Source organism: Catharus ustulatus, chromosome 12 (genome assembly GCF_009819885.2).
Source record: "Catharus ustulatus isolate bCatUst1 chromosome 12, bCatUst1.pri.v2, whole genome shotgun sequence".
Lineage (NCBI taxonomy): Eukaryota > Metazoa > Chordata > Aves > Passeriformes > Turdidae > Catharus > Catharus ustulatus.
Window position 1 is genome coordinate 3,080,519 of NC_046232.1, and position 19,813 is coordinate 3,100,331.

Genomic DNA, 19,813 nt, shown 5'->3' on the forward strand with positions numbered 1-19,813 from the left:
TCCTAAAAAAAAAAAAAATTAAAAGAGCTAAAGTTCCCTTTCTAGGCACTTATCCCAGCCAGCACAGCAGCTTCCCTCTGAACTGAGAAATACAATCTTGACCTGCCAGGACATTGCAGCAAAAGTCATTGTTTTATATGACTTTGATGCTCTTCTCTTGCATCCCAATAGATCCTCACTGCATTAACTTTGTGTTTTTAATCTATACTCTCAAGTTATTCCTCACATAGAACTCTGGATTGCTATCAAGAGGTTGACTCCTCTGCCAGTTCAGGATGCTCATCTCCAGTTTCAACCTATTCAGGAATGAAAAAACAGAAGGAAAATCACCACTTTTCAAGATATTCCAAGAGTCTGCTGCCAGACAGAAACATGTTCTAAATATTTATATATCACTTTCATATTCTCTGCAGCTTTTCTCTCCCCTACATGACACCTACAAATGAGGAATATCCCACAGCCAAGGCTGTGGGTGTGCCAAGACCTACATCTCCTTGATAGACCTTACGGATCCACCTCAAACAGTAAGTGTTCATAGCTTCACAAGAGACCTGGGACTGTCATTTGGGCACACAGATAATACAATAAAAAAGGTAGAAAAAGCCTAAAAATACTATTTAACACTGTAAATAATTTAAAAAATAATATTAGAAACCCTACAAAACATTTGATAGTGCCTTTCAATTGGAAAAAAGTCCCTAAAATAAGAGTACAACTCATGAGGGTGTTCTCACACCAAACCACCAGTGACATCCTGCAGGCTCCCCTAGGTCCTGGTGGCACAATCCTAAACTTGGCAGAGCTGCTCACAGTCTTTGCTCCTAATTTAAAAAAAAATAGTTTTTCAAAGATTTAGAGATAAGTTGGTTGAACAAAAAACAAGGGAGAAGCATTTACATTGTCAGTTTTACTAGGAGAACGAAGGAGAGGAGAGCAGGAGTCAGTCTGTGCTGCACCACAGCCTTAAGCAAAGAGTACCTCTACCTTTGCCCTCAGGAAAAATTGAACTAAAAATTTCCTCCCTAGCTGAAGAATTTCCTAACTGCCACACTAAAACTCTGCATATCAGCTCTACCCAAGAAACCAGAAGTGAACAAACTGTTCTGCTGGCTGTGTCATTGACCTCAAAGGGCCTTTCCCAGCCCATCCCCAGCTGGGCAGGACCCTCTGGAGAGGCACGTGCCTTGCTCAAAGCAGCAAGAAGAAACCCTTCTTACCCTCAACATGAATTCAGCAAAATTACCACCAATTCCCACGAGATCTGGGAGCATCTCACCACCTTCTGTACATCGAGAGATCCCAGGACCAGACAAACAGCCCTTGCTCCAGGAAGATCCTGGTTCAGCTCCAGTCTGGAAGCGCGGGCTGCTCCTTTGATGCCCTGCCAGTGGTGGCCTCCAGTGAGGAAGCCCAGGATGAGTCACGCCACCAGCAGAAGGAATTGGCCAATCTGCATTGAAACGTTCAGATGAAACGATGGGATTTTTCTCCCTGCTCTGCAATCTCCCTTTGTGCACAGCAATTTCCCATGATTGCACGCTGCCAGGCAGGCGATCCGGCAAAGGGGAAACAAATATACTTGGCAGACGTGGAGAGGATCTACCAACCGTGTCTTTACCCTAAAAACTGAGGCAAGGGGGTATTAAGGGACTGAGAGGATCATGCGGGAAGAGCACCATAAAAGCTCTTCTGGTTTTTCAATGACTTGCATGAATTCCAGTTGGCATTGGGGTTTATTGCTTTCCACACGTTCAGAGCTCTGAGCCCAGAGCTTGTACCATGTCTGCACCATATCTTCAATACTGTGTCCTCTAATCCCAGTGAGCTTATACAGAAATGCAGGGAATAAAACTTCTAAACCCGCAAGACAGCTCCAAGAAAAAGTTCAGCCCTACTGGCCTCTCCAACAAGCAATAAAACATGTACAAAACTGATCCATGTTATGTGTACAAAGATGCAGGTAGTCTTTTTATGAAAATATAACATTCTGAACATTAAAAACTTAAAACCAATTCCTTTTTCCCCACAAAATCCATTTTATCCATTAGGGACAAGGTACTTTTTTGCTTCATTCACTATCTCAACCTAATGCAAGACAAAAGAATAAAAAATATTAAAGAATAAAAACAGTAGCGAGATCTCCTCTGTCTTTTCAGCTCAGTTTGGTAATTCTGGCAATAAAACTCCTAATTCAACACGTTTTTTATTTCAGATTGAAACTGCAGGACATCTGCTGTAGCTGCTGAGCTTGCTGTGCACTGGAGTATTTCAGGTCTCACTCTGTGCCTCTTTAACGCTGGGGTTTGCTTTTTTTTATCTTTCCAGCCCAACCTCTAATTTAAAGGAAACTGCGCTGGATGCTCTAATTGACCCTGTTCTCTTCCTTCCCCAGTTTGTCTCTATAATTAGCCCTTCCCAGTGAAGGGAATCAGCAACAAGACCTTTCCAAGCCCCACCCTGCAGACCACAGTGACTGCCTTGTATTGTTTTTGCCCAAAAATCAACAGTTTCAGAACAACAAAAGGTTTAAGATTTGAAAAAGCAAGATCAAATGAGTATTGATAATTTTTATGGTGAGTGAAGAAGGTAACCCAAAATTTCACCTGCAACACGAATCCCTCAGCAGTACTTTGTAACATAAGCAAAATACTTGTTTTCCTTAAAATAACACACAGCTGCACAGCTGCCCACCCCAAATTCAGTCACCCAAGATTCCCCCACGGATTTCAGTACATGCACCAAACACCCCACACTTTTTTACTTGAGGAATTAAAAGGCATGTTGAGAATGAGGAAAGGAAATGCATTAAAAAAATACTCCTATCAGCAAGCAAATGCCACCACAGAGATTCTGCTTCCCTACTTGCCTCTACAATAGGTGATTCCCACCAGGTGAACAGAGATGGGGGCATTTTTAGGTACTAAGGGGGAAAAAAAAGCAAACAAAAAAACCTACTACACCAGTAGCAAGAACAAAAACCACTAAAGCCAAAACAACCCCCCAAAATGCAGTTCAGGTCCAGATTTTCAGAGCTGCTGAGCACCAGGAAGCACAGGATGAAGCAGAAGATCCCAGCAACACCAGCAAAAACACACAGGATGATCTCAGGTCTAATTTGGCCTAACCCAGGTCCTCAGTGCCACCATGGCACCTTCCACCTCAGTCTTCCCTAAAGAATGATACTAAAAAACCAAAACTAAACCAGAGGAATTTCCCTGGTTAGTTTTGAGTTTTGTTTTCTTCTATGCTGCTTCTTCCATCCCCAAGATCCCAAGGCCACCATGGGTTGCTCCTAAAGAAGATGCCCACCAGGACAAGCATCTAAAGGTTTCCTGCTGTGCACCAGCTCGCTAAGCCAATATTTTCTGCTCAATTCTCCCACTTGACTTCACAGCTTTACAAAAATTTTGCACCCACATGACATGGGGTCACATTACATTAGAAACCAAACAGGTTGAATTTTTTTATGATTTTGGTAATTAATTTCCCAGTCTGACATTCTCTTCAAATCCATCAATGTCTTTAGCTAAGAATTATCCCAGCAGTCCAGAGTTCCAGCCTCTCAAAGCACACCAACACACATACTTGTGTAACAACCTGGAATTTCAACATTTAGACATTTAGAAAATTAAACTGCAGCTGGCAGGAGTCTTGCTAATAATGGCAGCACCTGAACCTGTAATGATTCTTCACCTAAGGAAAATTGTTCAAGTTTTTTGAATACCTGCCCCCTCGCAGCCCCTGAAGAGCATACCTGAAAAGAAAGTATGTAGATTAATGCTCACAAAACAGAAAAGTTGATCCAGTCCTACAAGAAGAGAAAAAAAACGCAACACCTTTCTCAGTGCAGAGGACAGTCTGTGCTCAGGGAAGAAAAACTCCAAAATGCACAGAAAAACTGCACCCAAACCACTGCAAATCCATGTCTCCATGTTTTAATTTCCAATTATTTTTCTGAGATATTCTCTCAAGGATTCCATTTTTATTAAAAATAGACTCAACACAAGATAGAAGATCAAGATGTCCCCAACACACAGTCTGAACCACGAATATCAGACTGAGCTACTTTCAGACTGAGTTTTCAAATGAGTTTTGTCTGCAACTGAAAAAGTTTCACGCAGGGCCACTCCTTAGACTGCAACAACTGCATTAAACATCTCATTTAGCTTTTGCTCCTCAGGTTTCATATCTTCCCCAGCAAAACAAAAATGAAAGCAGCCTTCAAGTAGCTGAGCTGCAGAGAAAAAACAGGAGGAAACCCCTAATGTTGCTAAAACCGAGCCAGCAAACCATGGGTGAGATTCACACCTTCCCTCTGTGGGAACAGGAAAATCCTCCAGCAGGGATTTTTTTCCCCCTTTTTTCAACAAAGCCTTTTAGGTAGGAGAATGAATTCTCAACCCCTCAGAAGTGGACCTTTGTGCTCATTTTTCCTCCATACCCCATTTCTCATATTTATTGTATTATTCACCCCAGATGAATAGCAATAGCACTAGAGGAACATTTCAATCACATAAATGAAGAAACACAGCATAGAACAGCTGAACTCAGAAACAAAACATTGGAAGGCAGCAGCTCCCACCTGGAATTACAAAGAGATTGGAGCCTGGAACAATGCACAAATCCGTGTCTTTTCCACAGAATTGGTGGGGCAAGGAACAGGCAACAGCTGCCAAGTCTTCTTTCTTAGCAAGTTATTTATTAAAGACATAAGAATAAATACTGCTGTTAATGTTTATCAATGCTAATAAATTCCTTAATCAAATCCCTGTGGATTGCAGTGAGATCAGAGATGCATTTGGAGAAGGGAACTATGTTTTGAAACAAGTGCTCTGACAAGTCATGGTGCACTTGGAAACCCCTGGAGTTGAGCAAGGTTAAGCAGCAACCGTCAAAAGGATTTGTGGATTCATCCAATTCTCCCTGCAGACTCCTCCATTGCTTTTGGTAAAGTTCATTCTCTTCATAGTTGAGAAAAACTCTTCAGATTCCTCATTATCTGCTGCAGGCACCTCAAACCTGACCTCTGCTCTGCATTGTCCTCCTATCTCCTTGCCTACCTGCCAGGCACGGCTAAGTGCCTCTGGATAAGATTATCTGCAGCGATGGGCGCCCCAGCTCTGCTGACAGGGAATGCCAGTGCCTGCCTGTGCAGGTTATTTATTTGTGCCACAGTCTGGTCAGGAGGAGGAAACCCAGAGTGTGCCCTCACTGCTCAGCCAGATGTTTCATCACACTCCACAAACGTGGGGCTCAAATCCCAAGGGAGGTGCCTGGGCCACCACATCCCTTAGCAGCAGGGTTGGATCTTTATTTTTGGATGAAAAGAAGCAAAAGAAACAATGGTTCTGCTTTTAAACATCTCTCCAAATCCCTTTGTTGAGCTGGAGTGGTTCAGCCATCCTTGCCACCACCAGCAGTAACAAATTCCATGTAAAGATGCCAATCTATGAAGCAATTGGTGAATTAAAGAGCAGAGACCAGCTCTTCTACACTCAAAGAAACCCCCAGAAGGATTATTTACCCACAAAATCTCCCTCTTCCAAAAAACCTGTTTATTTAAAAAAAATCATTAAAAATTGCTCAGCATTGTTTTAATCAAGCACAACATGTCTAATGATCCACTGCGGTCCTTTTTTTTTTTCTTTTTGCCTAATGGGCCCACATTCCTTAACAATTAAATCATTTAGTAATTCCAGGGGAGGCTGTCCTCTGCACCCAACAAGCATAAACCAACCCAACAGTTTACAGACAAGTGTCATATAAGTTTAAATGGCAACATTTAGGACAATTTTTATTTTGGTCTATATATTTACATGAAGTATGAAAAGACAGTAGAGTTAAGGAAGTCTACTAAAGTAAATATTTTCACTTAACTTGTTTTAAGTTCATCCCTCAAAACCAACCATGTAGATGCTGAATACAATAAAAGAATTCTTGGCGTTCTATCAAAAACATTCATAGTTTGAGCTGGTTTTAAAGCTCAGGTTTTCCAAAGATGGATCTGTCTGGATTAAACACTCCTCTTCCATCAATGCTCAGCTATGATACAGCATATCCAGGATCCTCTACCTTTTGAACGCCATGTTTTGCAATAAATAAAACAGTCCAAATAATTTTTATTAAGAAACAGCACAGAGGTTGTCAGATTATCTGTGCATGATGGATAAAAGCCAAGACCTGGAACGGACATCCGAAGAGTAACTCTAGGATTCAAGGTCATCTGGGATGCCAGAAGTGATTAAAGGTGAAGAGACCAGCAAATAAGACTCAAAAATTATATTGAAACTCACATATTTTGGCTATTTTCAAATTTAAAGAGGGTAACCAAAGCATTTGTTTATTTTAAACTACATTTTTCCTTTGCTACTTCACGCAGCATCCAAGCGGGACAGTCCCCTGCTTTGCTCCCCGCTGCTCCTAACAGGGATTTGCAGAAACTTCTGCGAGTCACAGGGGTGGAAACCAAGACTATTTTTCCAAGAGAAACTGAGCAGTCAGCTGGAACCACCAAAACTACCAGGGTTGAAAGGGTCCAGCCCAGCCCTCCCCTCAAAGGGAACCACCTACACATAGAGCCAGCCTATCCCTAGGGGCCTTAACACCAACAGGGATTTCATAAACTTTCTCCTGGACCTGGAAGAGATCTTTAAAAGCACACCACGAAATAGAGAGATGACAGGAGACTACAGCAGAGCTATGCCTGTATCTTGTTTTAAGTCAGGAATGTAGCTGCAAAAAAAAGCAACATATCTCTGTAGGTGAGATGAGAGCTTGTATGAGACACAGCTGAGCTCTCCACAGAGATTTCTGTGCTGATCTCACATCAAGAGAGAAAGGATCCAGCTAAGGAATATCAATATTCCTTGGGAGGATATAGAGACATGTCAAAGGGTCCAAGCAAGCTTCAAGCTTGTATCTGGATGCTTAATGCCAAGACAGCACAAGTAAGTACTTATACCCAAAGCTGGACACACTGTGTATCTGCCCAGGATAACTGGCTGCCTCATCAGCCCCTGGAGCTCCTGTCTGCTTTCTGTGATGGCATTGACAGACCCAGCCTCACTGCCGTCCTACCCAGAGCATCCTCAGTGCCCCACAGCCTTTCCACTCCTGAGCCCCATCTCATTTGGCAAGAATATCCACCTGGCTGAAGACCATGCTCTGTCTCTTCATGAGCTTAGAAAAACTCTAAAAAAGGGCTGACAAAAAGCCCCAACAGAGCCCAAAACTATGACCCATGGCTTTGTCTAACCATGGTTTGGCACGGTGTGAACAGCCAAAGATGTATGAGAGCCCTACACAAAGAGACATCTCATCCTTCCCCAAAGGGATGCATCATGCCTAATGAGAAACTGCAATACAGGACTTTAACAGCAGAAAGTAATCAGAAGAGTAACATTAATCCTCAAATCACAGGTATTTATTTATTTCATTTTGCTTTATTTATTTCATTTTTCTGAGGAGCTTCCACCAAAACACTGTGGAGCCACTTGCCAGTTTCATGCTGATTACCAGCAAATGGACTTTGACTGCTCTCCTCCCAAAATTAACTTCAGCCAGGCCAGATCCTCTTTCAACTGGAGCTTGTGACTAGACCAGCTTAATGAACTCATGGAAAGGCAGTGGGAAGCGGCAGTGGAATGGGCTGCAAGTGGAAGGCAACACTCTGCAAGCAGTGGATCATGGATAATCTCATTCTACTTGGACACTTCCTACCTAATACAGCCCCAACCACTTCATTTCCCTTCTCAGCCCTCAAACCACAGGTGGAAAACAACTGACATGAGACACCTAAAGCCATGAAGAGCCCAATTTGACTTTGCAAACAATCCTGCTGGGAGCAGGATTTTGGATCAAGTGACCTCTTGAGTTCGCTTCTGACCCAGGTGAGCCTACATTCCTCCATCAGAGGCAGCATCATGGGGGTTTTGTTAGGAATAAAAAGCCATTGTGGCAAAGCATGGAACTCTCACCTCACCTGTAAGATTTTTGTGAAAAAGAGATCCAGAGATTCCCCCCCCACAGACAGAATAACGCTACCGCAAGCTCTGACAAAACTGCAGCTCCTGATAATATTTTAAAAACAGACACAAAATTTAGTTCAACTCTAAAAATCCATGTTCAATAGCTTTTCCTCCTGAATTTTCCTATTTTCTGAGCTCAAGTGGTTTGTTGAATTTCGCAACAAAAAAGTTTACAAGTTTAATTCCAAGACACGGAGGTTAAGACATCGACACAATCACAGGAGCGAGATGTACATGTCACCACAGTGTTTGACCTGTCAAACACGGCAACGAGATTTTATATTAAAGAGTCAAACAAAGAAAACAAAGACTATTCCATTTCCTTTTTTTCCTGTTTTTATCCATTATCTGGCAAGAGTTTTACATGTTTGGTTTCTATTGTCTCAACTCTGAACACCTGTGCCTTCACACATATACCCAAAACCTATGGAAAAATTTGACTTGTGTAAAAGAAAAATAAAATTCCACAAAAACAGTCTCAATTCCAATGATCCATAGATATCCCATCAGCAGCATTTTGTCCTTAAAAATCCATAAAAAACCCAAGCTTTGTGATAATCTCAGCCATTTTACCTGAAACATGGCAGAGTATTTTTGCAACATGAAGCCCAAAGAATTACCAAGCTTCTCCCCATAGCAGGGAAGTACCCAGACACATCCCAAACCTCTGATGCTACTGCTTTTGTCCAAAGGAATGCTAGAGAAAGTCTCCAATTTGCAAACTTGAGCCGTGATCCTTTAAATATTTATGCTCATGTTTACTTTGTCAAGAGGGAAGAAATCCCGTTCACTCGAGAGGAAGTGAAGCAAATGTCGGCATGCAGGACAAAGTCTGAGAACTTCAGATGCTCTTTAAAACCTCAACACGAAAAACCCACCATGTTCCAAAGCTGAAACCTGCACCCAGCCCATCTCAGGAAGCCAGAGTCCAGGCCTAGGCTGGGAGCTTCATCAACAACAGAACAAACCTGCCTCCAATCCCGGTGTTTCGCGTGCAAGGGGGAACGCAAATTCCCTTTTATTTACAAACCGAGGGGACGCAGGAATTTCTGAAATCAAGTTTGACCAGCTAAGATGCTTCCAGTGGTTCAACGACCTTGTTTGCTCCCTCATAAATGTATTTTTAAAAGAATTGAGTTCAAAAGTTGCACGGTTTAGAGCAAGAACTAGAACTGGGCAGAAAATGAACACTCACCAAAAACAGCCACCCCAAACAATTTTAGAAACTCTCTGGTCACACTTCAATGACAGAATCCCTGGCTGGTTTGGGCTAGAAGGGACCTTAAAAGCTGATCTTTTTCTACCCTCTGCCATGCAGGGAAACCTTCCACTATCCCAGGTTGCTCCAAGCCCTGTCCAACCTGGCCTGGAACACTTTCAGGGATGGGGCAGCCACAGTTTCTCTGGGCAACCTGTACCAGGGCCTCATCATCCTCTCAGCCAAACATTTCTTCCCAATATCTCACCTAACCCTGCTCTCTGGCAGTGGGAAGCCTTTCCCCATGATCATGGAACTACAGTTCCTGATGAAGATTCCCTCTCCAGCTTCCTTGTACACCTCTTTCAGACACTGGAAGTTTGCTCCTGGTTTCTCCAGACTTGAGGTATTTAAGCTGCAGGACTACAGGACACCTGTGGTGCCAAGGATGTGATGGCAAACCCTGGTCTTCCTTGCCAGTTGGGTGGTGCCAAGCTGCAAAACCAGTGGAGGGATCAGCAGTGTCCCTGTGCTCTCAGTACTCCCCCTGTTGACTTGCAGGCATGTGAAGGAACTATCCATCCTTCCATCCAGAGCAGAATACTGTTTTTCCCAGAAACCAAGCAGGGTATGAAGATTTCACGTCCAGCCACACCTTGACACAAGCTAAATTAAGGCTGCACAGGTAACTTGGGTTTCATGTTTCCCAAGTGCCCGACCCCAGGTGCTTCACATTCTCAGGGGCTTTCCAGCACACCTGATCAATGTTCGTGAAACGCACCACAAACATCCCAGATACAAATGATTTAGGCATTAAGCATTCAGATTTGCCTAGCAAAGGATCCCAAAGGTTTGATTGTCTGAGTGGTTTGGTACTGGTGTTTGTGAAAGATGCTGTAACAGCAGTAGTTATGTCAGGCATTTGATGCCTTTAATCTTAAAATGCAGCTTTCCCACCCAAAATAAGAAGGAAGAAAAGGCTAAAATGTGGAGTTTAAAAATCATAACAGGAGCAGTGGATGCACAGAACAAATAACTTCACAAAACAGATCTACATTTTAAATACATGATGAATTCCAGTAAAGCTTTTTCCAAGTACTGCTGATGGACACCAGGCCTTTGAACACATAGGAAAAATCTCTAAAGCTGCCTGAGTTATACACTGATTGCAATAAATACATAAAGAAAAAATTAAACAAATATGAAGTTGCATCATATCATCAATAGCCCAGGAAACAAAATCATTATCAGTTGTGTGCCAGGCTGCTGAATTACCTTCCCTGCCATCAGCAGCCTGACTGACAACTTCCAAAACAGTCCTGGGGATCAAAAATTACAGCGAGGAGGAAGGGCAAAGGCTGAGAGAGCCTTAGTGAGAGAAAAAGGCATAGAAAACCCCTCTTATTTCAATTAAATGAAAAATGAGAAAAGCCATTGAATTGGGGGAGTTTACTCAAGGACATAGGGGAAATTGTGTGACTGTAGAGCAAGGGGCTGAAAACACGATGCTCTTCAGGGATAACGCAGGCTCTAACCTAGCCCAGGCTCTAACCTAGTCGGAGTTTACGGATAAGGTCAGATTTGTAAGGTCGTGCTTAAGGATTCACAGCCCATCACCGCAGCATCCATTCATCCCTCCATGGGAACACAACGCTCCCCTGTGATTTCCTAGCAGTCCCATGGGAAAAGAGTCAGGAAAGCACTTGAGCCAGTCAGAAACCCAATTCTACACCTAGCAATCTACAGAGCGATTTATTACAGCGCTGGGTTATCGACTGAGCGAGACACCGCTCCGGTTTTCCTCCTGTAGCAGCAAATCTCCTTCCTCTGCCGCTACGTGATTATTTTTTTGATCTGCCGATGGGCAGGGACCGCGCTGCAGCGAGGGATAGGAAAGCCATGATTTCTGCTGAGCTCACGCTCCCCACTTTATCAACGTCGGCTGGATTTGGGGATAGGAAAACGTAAATGGAGGAGGAGGAAGCCGATCGAGAAGCAGAAGGGCGGCAAAACGCCCGGCTCGGAACTCACGGCAGGTCCTAGCGCAGGTCACGTCGGAGGGGATAAAGCAAAGGCCGTTTTGGCTACGTTTAGGAAAATTCCAGAAAGAAATATCGACTGTTTTAACCTTCGGAGAAGCAGTGCTCCCACAGGGGTCCGGCGTGCCAGGGTGGGAACTGCCGTGAAGTCCAGCACTGCACTAAGGAAATGCAGGTACAGCTCGTTCCGCCGGGTGGGAATGGCTGAGGGCTGCTCGGGAATGGCTCTGCGTGGCGTTCCGGGGTGCCGGAGCCACGGGGCGTCCGCGGCGATCGCGACCCGCTCCTGCCGCGATGTGCAATAGCCGCGGCCTCAGGGCTACCGCCACATCAGGGCTGCAGCCCACGGCCCCACGGGTGATACTGGGGACGCCTCTGAGGTAAATCTCCTCCCACCCGGCTGTTTTTTCCATGTTCTGGGTGTCCAACCCAGCCACCCGAGATGGGGGTGAGCGGCACCGGGCGGTGAAGCCCCGGGCGTGGGGGGGGGGCGCGGGGCTGCCCCGCACCGCGCACCCAGCGGGGGCGGCTCGGGCGGGGAGGATCCCACACCGCCCCACGGGGGGACTCCGCCACACCGGGCAGACCCCACGACGCCGGGGAGACTCGCCCTGCTCCGCCGAACAAAGACTCCCGACGGGCTGGCGATGCTCCGGAGGGGTTCGCCTCACGACCCCCGCCCCACCGCTCCCACCTCACGTGCGCACCGGAGGCCCCCGCCCCGCTCCGCTCCCCGCCGCCGCCGTTTACCTGGGTGTCGGGGCGCGGCGCATCCCTCGCCCGCAGCCGCCGCCGCCGCTGTGAGGGATCCCGAGGGTCGCTGGCTGAAGGAGGTCGGTTATGAATAGAGGTACCGGGGGTCTGTGATGAGGAGGGTCGGTGCTGAGGAGTGTCCCAAGGGTCGGTGCCGAGGAGGGTCCTGGGGGTCGAGGCTGAGGGGGGATCGGTGCTGAGGGAGGTCCGGGAGTCCCGGGGATCGGTGCTGAGAGGGGTCCCGGGAAGGAGGGGTGCGAACGGCCGCTCCCGCCACCGCCGCCGCCCGGGCGCTGCCCGACTGCCCGCGCGCGCGCGCCGCCCTCTCTCGCCCGCCCGGCGGAGGGACGGAGGAGGGCGGGGCGGAGGCGGGAGTCCCGCCCCGCTATGGACACGCCCCGGACACGCCCCCTGATACGGCCCCTTGTCGTTACGACGCAGACGCTTTACGGCAGCGCACGGTAACCGAGCTGCGGCGGCGGCGGGCGAGACCTGGGGGAACTCGGGAGGGGACACGGGAGGAAAACGGGGAGGCACGGTGGGACATGGTGCCGGTAAGGTCTCGGCGCTGGGCGCCATGCCTGGGGGTCGCACCGGCCGCAGCCGTCGGAGGTCGGTGCTGGCCGGCCTCGGGCCCGGAGGCTTCAAGCCTGCGTTTTAAGGGGAAAAAAGGGTAAAATGGGCAAAGGAGTGGAGGTGTGCCGCGGTGCTGTGGGTGGTTCCTGCTCCCACCCCAGCCAGGCCCTGGCCCGGGTGCAGTCTCTCCTTGCCCGTAATTCCCGTTGGTTCACGTAGCAGCAGCGATGGGATGAGCGAGGTCCTGCGGGGCTGCCGGCTCTGGTCTGAGCGCCGGGAGACGCTCGGGGGCAGCGCCTCCGCGGGGCGCGGGACACCCCGAATCGCTAACCCTGACCGAATTCCCACTCCTGACCAAACTCCTGTGACCTCCAGGTCTTTCAGGTAAGTTATATTCCCTCCCTGTGCTTCCTACTGCTCCCTGGATGAGACCCTTTCTGTGGGAGGTGAGAGATGAGTGCATGGCATTCGGGTTAGGATCTGAGCTGGGATCCCACCGGCACCTCTGGGACATTCCCGGTACCATCGCTCATCCTCAGGCGTTCTGGTCGCTGAGGGTTTTTTCCTGTTAAACTCCAGGTTTTGGTCAAACCCCATCCTGGGGAGCAAAACCCATTGCGTGTTGTTCCTATGGCTCTTGGTTTTGTGCCCTGGGAGATGCTGTGACACCAAGAAAGTTTCTGAGTTTGGTTGTAGAGTCTCTGGTTTGGGGAATTTGTCCAGAACAGAGAAGTTTGGGCATAGTGAGTACAGACTTGGAGTATTTTCCTCTGATTTCAGCACTCATGGCCTGCTGAACCTTCAGAAGTGGGATGTTCTTGTATCATATAGGAATTATAACCTACAGCAGCAGAGAGATTATTTATATTTAACTAAAAAGAAGACAAGTACGCTTCCATTCTGGTTGAGTTGTTTAATTTTCCTTGAGTTTCTCCTCTGGCTCTGTCAGGAAACACATAAGTCCAGAGATTCAGGTGTCACTCAGCCTGGCTCTTATTGACAAATAGAAATTAATGTTCCTTGTCTGCTCTTGCTCCATTACCAACTATCCAGACATTGTATCTAAACCCCGTATTTCCAGAAAAAGTGAATAAAAAGTTAAACCATAAGGTCGTTTACAGTAAATTCACGAATACAAGCCGCACTGAGTATAAGCCGCATCTCTGGGCGTTGGCAAATATTTCGGTTTTTGTCCATAGATAAGCCGCACACGAATATAAGCCACTCTGTCGTTCGCAGCGAGGACCCGTGTGCAATTAGTAACAGAACCGTGGGAGGGCGGGGTTTACTGGCTGAGCTAAGGCTGTGCAGGCTCGGCCCGCTAGGGGCTGCCGACGGGGCCAGGTGGCCCAGCCCGGTGCTGCCGCTCGGGGCCGGCCGCCACTGCCACTGGGCTCGGGGCCACCCGCCGCTGCCACTGGGCTCGGTCACCCCGGGTCGGCGCTGCCCCGCGGTGGCAGGCAGGGACGGAGCTTCCCCCGCTCCTACGGCAGCGGCGGCGGGCGGGGACGGAGCTTTCCCGCGCCCGTGGCGCCAGATGCGGGCGCGGACAAAGCACCCCGCCTCCTTCCCGAGCCGCGGCAATGGCAGCGCAGGGCCCCCGTCGCCTCCCCGAGCCGCGGCAATGGCGGCGCGCACTTTCCCCCCCCTCCCCGGGCCGCGGCAATGGCGGCGCCCCCTCCCCCGTCCTCCCCCTGACTATTAGCCGCACTTCCGGGTTTCCACCAAAATTTTTGTCAAATTGCTGTGGCTTGTATTCGTGAAATTACTGTACTCTTGATCTTTAAAAGTCAAAACCTTCTTCTGCTCCCTGATAAAGTCTGGATTCTTTGTTTTCCTATGTACCTCCATGTTCTTTAAATTAGGAACAGAACTCTAGTGACGTGTCACCTAATACTATTCACTCTGGAGGTTCTTAACACCTTTAATTTATTAAAATAGACTCTAGGAATCTGATTTATCCTTAGTTCACATTCCCTTTGCTCTGTCACTGCCTTTTTATGCTCAGTTATGAAGGAGTCTCTTCCTTTGGCTCTCAAGTGCCTTCAACAATTACCTGCAGAGGGTTATCCTTAATGGTGTGAAAATGACAGGGTGTTTCTGGGGTGTTTTTTTTCTCAAGTGTTGAAAAACACAGGCTTTGCTTTGCGTCCAGATACAAAGGAGCCCCATCCATTTACGGACTGAACTCACACTAATGTCAGCAGCTGATTTGTTAAATTATTATAACTTAACTGAGGGAAACTTGACCTCTTGCCCTATTGATGCTGAAGCACCATTTTCAAATCTGTAAATGAAATTATGGTGTTTGTATTGAAATGCTCCTTTCTCTCTCCCCATTTTCTTCGTCTCGGCATTGGAAATGGGGCAGCTGAAATCCCTTGGAGGAGCTGAGGATTCCAGGGAGTTTGCACAAATTCCAACTAGTAATATGCAAATAAAACAAACCAGCGAGACACTTGTTGGCAACCTCCAGTAAATGTTCCAGGCCTGTGCCAGTATTTATTCCTATTTTTATGGAAACTGAACAAAGTGTGCCTGAGCCTTCAGGAAGAGAGCTCTGGCTGGGGCTGAGCAGAGCTGCTCCCAATCCACGTCAGGATTTCAACACTCCTCAGAAGCTTGTCCTGGCTCCTCTGCAGATCCATCTTTAGCTCTTATGGGAGGTTCCCTCACACAAAGCCACCTCACCAGTGGGTTTTCACAGCCCCACCACTTTGTTTTGGTCCTTCCTGCTTACCTGACTTGGCTCTGAGGGAGCCTCCCAAGGGTTTTCCTTGGAGCTGCACGTGGTGAGTCATCCCGCAGAACTCACAGGCAGTTTCACAAATACCAGATGGCAACAAAATTAAAAGTAGTAGCTAGTGGCAATTAAGCACTTGCACTCTCCTTCCTGACTAGAGGAACCTGCCAAATGTCACGACAGAAAAACCACAATGAGTGGAAAATTAACAGAGCAGGGGACACACACTTCCCTTGCCCTTAGTCCCATTTGGACTGGAAAACTATTGGCTGAACTTCTACATGTCCAGGAAAAGATGAAGCAGAAAGAACACAATTTAGGGCATACCAGAAGTATTTCAGCAGTGCCCACATTAAACCCCCAAACAGGATCTTTGGAGCATGTTCAGATCTTTAAACCAGGCTATCTTTGGGCAGGCTGAGGAGTTACTGGGATTCCATTTGGATTTCTTGTTTTTATACTATAAGGGTTTGCACCACGAGCTTGGAAATAGTTGAAGCTCATTAAGATCGGAAGCATGTCCAAATACCATTGTGTTTGGCTCAGCATAAACAAGGGCTGTTCCCTTCCTCTGGTGACTCCTGCTGCTCGGCATCTCTGGGATCCACCAGCCACACGTAAATGCTCACTGGCTGTTTCATGCCCCGAACACTCACCGCGGCCCTTCCTTCCGATGTGTTGCACATGAGCCATGGCTTATCCATTCTGTTCCTTGCCTGTCACGTGCCAGGGGACCTTGCCAAGATTTTTGAGTGATAAATCCCTTACTTCATGCATCCCAGGCCAGGAAGGGTTATTCCTCATGATTCATGTCACAATAAGGAGTGTGAATCTACTTCTTCCTAACAGGAAAGTCCATTTGCTTCATTCCTCATTATCATGATGGAAAATAAGTGACTTATTTATAGTAAATCATTAAAGAGATCTTAGCATTCTGAGCTTTCACATGAGGCTTTCAGAAATCTGAAGATGTTTTCATGCTGCCTTTGGGACAGAGGAGGGAAGGGTAAGGCCAAAATCAGCTTCATATCACCCCTGTCCCAAGTTGTGGCATTTCCAGCCCTGTCATGGCCAGGAAAGGGGCTAGAGGCTGAGGATGCATCACAGCACTGAGGAGCCTGTAAGGGCTGCAGGATGTCAGAGCTAAAGGAAAACCAGGGTAGGTACAGGCTCTAAATCAAATTTCCCTATGGAAAATCTCCTAAATTCTGGCTATGCAGAGAGTTGTCCTAAAGATTCCCATGGTCGGGAACTGGTTTGTTTGTGATCTCATCTTGCTTTGTTACTCCTTACTCAAGGCTGTGCCTCCTCTGCTGGTGGCCCAGCAGGTTCTCCTGGAACAGGTCATGCCTCTGGCACAGAGCTGGGGCACTCTGTGCTCAGAGAAAGGGACAATATGTCTGTCAGAGAGCCCAAAAAGGTTTTTATTTAGGGGAATACCAGTGATGCAAAGAACTCCAGTGCTTGTCACTGCACAGGTAAAACACTGAGACACCCAAATACCACCTGACTTCTGGATCACTCCTGGTTTCTGGCAGGAAGGAACTGCTCTGAAACTCCTTTGTTGTGAGGTTCAGATCCTCAGGATGGAAGGTTGATCTCACTGGAGCCACAGTAGGTTGCTGCTGAACCCAACACTGTGTGTTCTCCATCTGCTCATAGTCCTGCAAATATCCATCTGGGTGGGGAATCCTGGGCTCTCACTTACTGCTGCTGAGAAGGAGCTTGAGGTGTTTGTTGGGCTGTATCACATCCCAGGTGTGATCCAGTTCCCAACCCATGTTCCCTTTCTCTGCTGCAGCTCTGGCAGCTCCCTGGAGCAGCGCAGGATGGATCCCGTGGTTCTCAGCTACATGGACAGCCTGCTGAGGCAGTCGGACGTGGCCCTCCTGGAGCCCCCAAACTGGCTCAACGACCACATCATCGGCTTTGCCTTCGAGTACTTCGCCAACCAGCAGTTCCAGGAGTTCAGCCACCGTGTTTGTTTCATCAGCCCCGAGGTGGCTCAGTTCATCAAGTGTGCCCTTAGTCAGGAAGAAATAGCCATATTCCTCCAGCCACTGGACCTTCACTGCAAGGAGCTGCTGTTCCTGCCTATCAATGATAACTCCAGCCAGGCCGCTGGGGGCACCCACTGGAGCTTACTGGTTTATTTCAGGGACAAGAAGTGCTTCTCCCATTATGATTCCCACAGTAAATGCAACTCTGTCCACGCCAAGCAAGTGGCAGGGAAACTGGAGGCCTTTCTGGGAAAAAGAGGGGGCAAAGCCACCTTTGTGGAGGAGAAGGCGCCGGCACAGCAGAACAGCTACGACTGTGGGATGTATGTGATCTGCAACACTGAGGCTCTGTGCCACGGCTACTTCCAGGGCCGAATGGAGCCTCTGCTGCAGCTCCTCACCCCCTCCTACATCACGCAGAAGAGATCAGAGTGGAAAGCTCTCATCACGAAACTGGCACAGAAGTGATGGGGATGCACCTCCAGCCCCACAAAAACTGCCTTCCCAGTCTAAGAGGCAGCACCCCCAGTGCCTGAGGGAGATGCCCATGCACAGGATTGTCCCAAAGAAAAAGAATGTAACCCTTCTAGCATGGCTACACCCCCCAAACACCCCATTCCCTCCAGGAAAAGCCTTATTCTCCTCTTGAAATCATCGGCCTTTCAACTTCTAATGACAAGAGTCACTTTGCTTTCAAAGAAACCCTCTCCATGGTAAATTTTTACAGTAATCGCTGTGGTGAAACAGGTTGCTAAAGAGACTTCTCCACCTGTGCCCAGCAGGCAACACACCCTCATTAGGTAGCTTTAGTTGCCTCCAGGCATTGTCCTTCCAAGCCAGGTTTAGCGAATGCTCTTTAAACCCAAGTCCCCGAGTGCTTTATCGTGGACAGTTCTAGTTTGTGCCTCCTGCTAGTGGTGTTGGAGCAATGTGGGATTTAGCAGCCAAGATTTTGTACCCCTGAAAATGTGACATTGAGATGTCACTGCAAAAAGATGAGACTGCAAAGGAAATGCTACAATTAATTTAAGAACAGGGCAAAATCAAAGTCAGTTTTCATCAGCCAGGTGCTCCTTGGACACACAGTGATGACTTTTTTTGGTTCCCCACCCCTGCTTGTTCCTATTGCAAATTAAAACCTGACTCTGAACTGCTGGAAGATTAATAGGAAGCTGAGAAAGCCAATCCTAGGAAAAGAAAACTGAGATGAAAAGCAACACTCACTCTTTGAAGTCTGGGGTTTTTCATTAGGATTTTAGGTTGTCTCTGTGTGGGGAGAGTTCATCAGTGCTCCCCAACCCTTGTTAGTGGTCGCTCCTCTAACACAAAACCAGTTCTGTTAATTGTGAGAAAAAAAAATAAAACAACACCAGGGAGAACAAAAGGACAGAGTTTGAAGTATAAAAGCCAAAGATAACTGTGGGCTCATTGAAGTCCTTCATGCACTTCAGAAAACTGAAACTTCTCTTCCCGTGCTGGATGATGACTGGGATCCTGGAGTGGATCCTCTCCTTAAAGACAGGCTTAGCAGTGTGGAAAATAAAAATTAAACTGAGATGTTTTTGCAGGATAAGGAATGATCTCTCACCTGGTGAGAAGCAAAGAGCAGGTTGCTCAGGTGGTGTCTAGCAGAGCAACCACACCCCTACCTGAGAAGGGAAATCCGAGTTAAATACAACCCTTGAGGAGGGATTGTTTTTAACCTGGAGCTCTTCACCACCGGTGTGTGCAGAGCACAGCACCGAGGGGATGGAGGGCTTCCCTTGCTCCAAGTGAAAGTCAAGAAATAGCTCAGGCTGCCCCAAAACACCCTCATGGCAGCACTGGGGCCTGGCCCCTCCCTCCTAACACTGCCTGGACAGGAAAGCAGCCTCCAGCACCAGTCCTCCCTGGAAAACCCACTCAGCTGGAGCCAGAACAGCATCCAGCTACTCATTGAAGGGTATTCCCTTTGGACTCTGAGGGGCTTTGCCAGAGCAATGTCACTGCCACTCCCAAATCCCGAATAAAACTCAGACCAAACCATGTGCTTCCTGGCGTCATCCAGTCCTTGGTGTCCCTGCTAATGCTGTGGTGCAGTGTCACAGCATGATGGCTCTGACTCATCCATCTGACAGTGCTGCCTTGGCTGATTTGATCTCTCAGTCCTATTTTTAGAGGTTGGCTTGGGCTGGGGAGGGAGGAAGACAGAAAATGGGATGGTGGGTGTGACACGGGGAACACCAGGGAGATTTGAGGGGAAGGGCTGTGCTCATCCAGCACCGCCCTGTGCTCCTCATCCGTTTCCAGGCCAGCAAAGTAAGCATCCAGGAGCATTCCCTGCACCCGAGCCATTTACGTGGCATTTCCTTACATAAAGAAAAGCAAATAGGCTCAAGCAGGGTGTCACTGGGAGAGCCAACATGCACCAAACTGGGCGGGCAGACACCAGCTGGGAAACAAAGAAGCAAAACCAGAGCCTTGCAACCACATCCCTG

The 19,813-nt window shown here is 47.7% G+C and overlaps 2 protein-coding genes across 13 annotated transcripts in view; one reads left to right on the forward strand and one right to left on the reverse strand.

Moving 5' to 3' along the window:
• The window catches only part of MYO9A (myosin IXA), a 174,013-nt gene extending 161,695 nt beyond the window's left edge, over positions 1 to 12,318 (reverse strand). For all 8 annotated transcript variants that reach the window (XM_033070562.1, XM_033070564.1, XM_033070559.1 and 5 more), the window contains exon 1: positions 12,015 to 12,318. The gene's annotated coding sequence lies outside the window, so the exon portion shown is untranslated. The remainder of the gene's footprint in view (positions 1 to 12,014) is intronic.
• SENP8 (SUMO peptidase family member, NEDD8 specific) lies at positions 10,913 to 19,361 on the forward strand. 5 transcript variants are annotated; one of them, XM_033070569.2, is made up of 3 exons: positions 12,464 to 12,478; positions 12,813 to 12,977; positions 17,138 to 19,361. In XM_033070569.2, the coding sequence occupies exons 2-3, from the start codon at positions 12,826 to 12,828 to the stop codon at positions 17,802 to 17,804; spliced, it is 819 nt and encodes a 272-aa protein (XP_032926460.1). In that variant the 5' UTR covers positions 12,464 to 12,478; positions 12,813 to 12,825; the 3' UTR covers positions 17,805 to 19,361. The 5 variants fall into 5 exon arrangements, with proteins under 5 accessions (XP_032926464.1, XP_032926462.1, XP_032926460.1 ...); XM_033070570.2 differs by having other exon boundaries at positions 12,969 to 12,977; XM_033070572.2 differs by lacking the exon at positions 12,464 to 12,478 and adding an exon at positions 12,556 to 12,571 and having other exon boundaries at positions 12,969 to 12,977.
• The last annotated feature ends 452 nt before the right edge of the window (positions 19,362 to 19,813 follow it).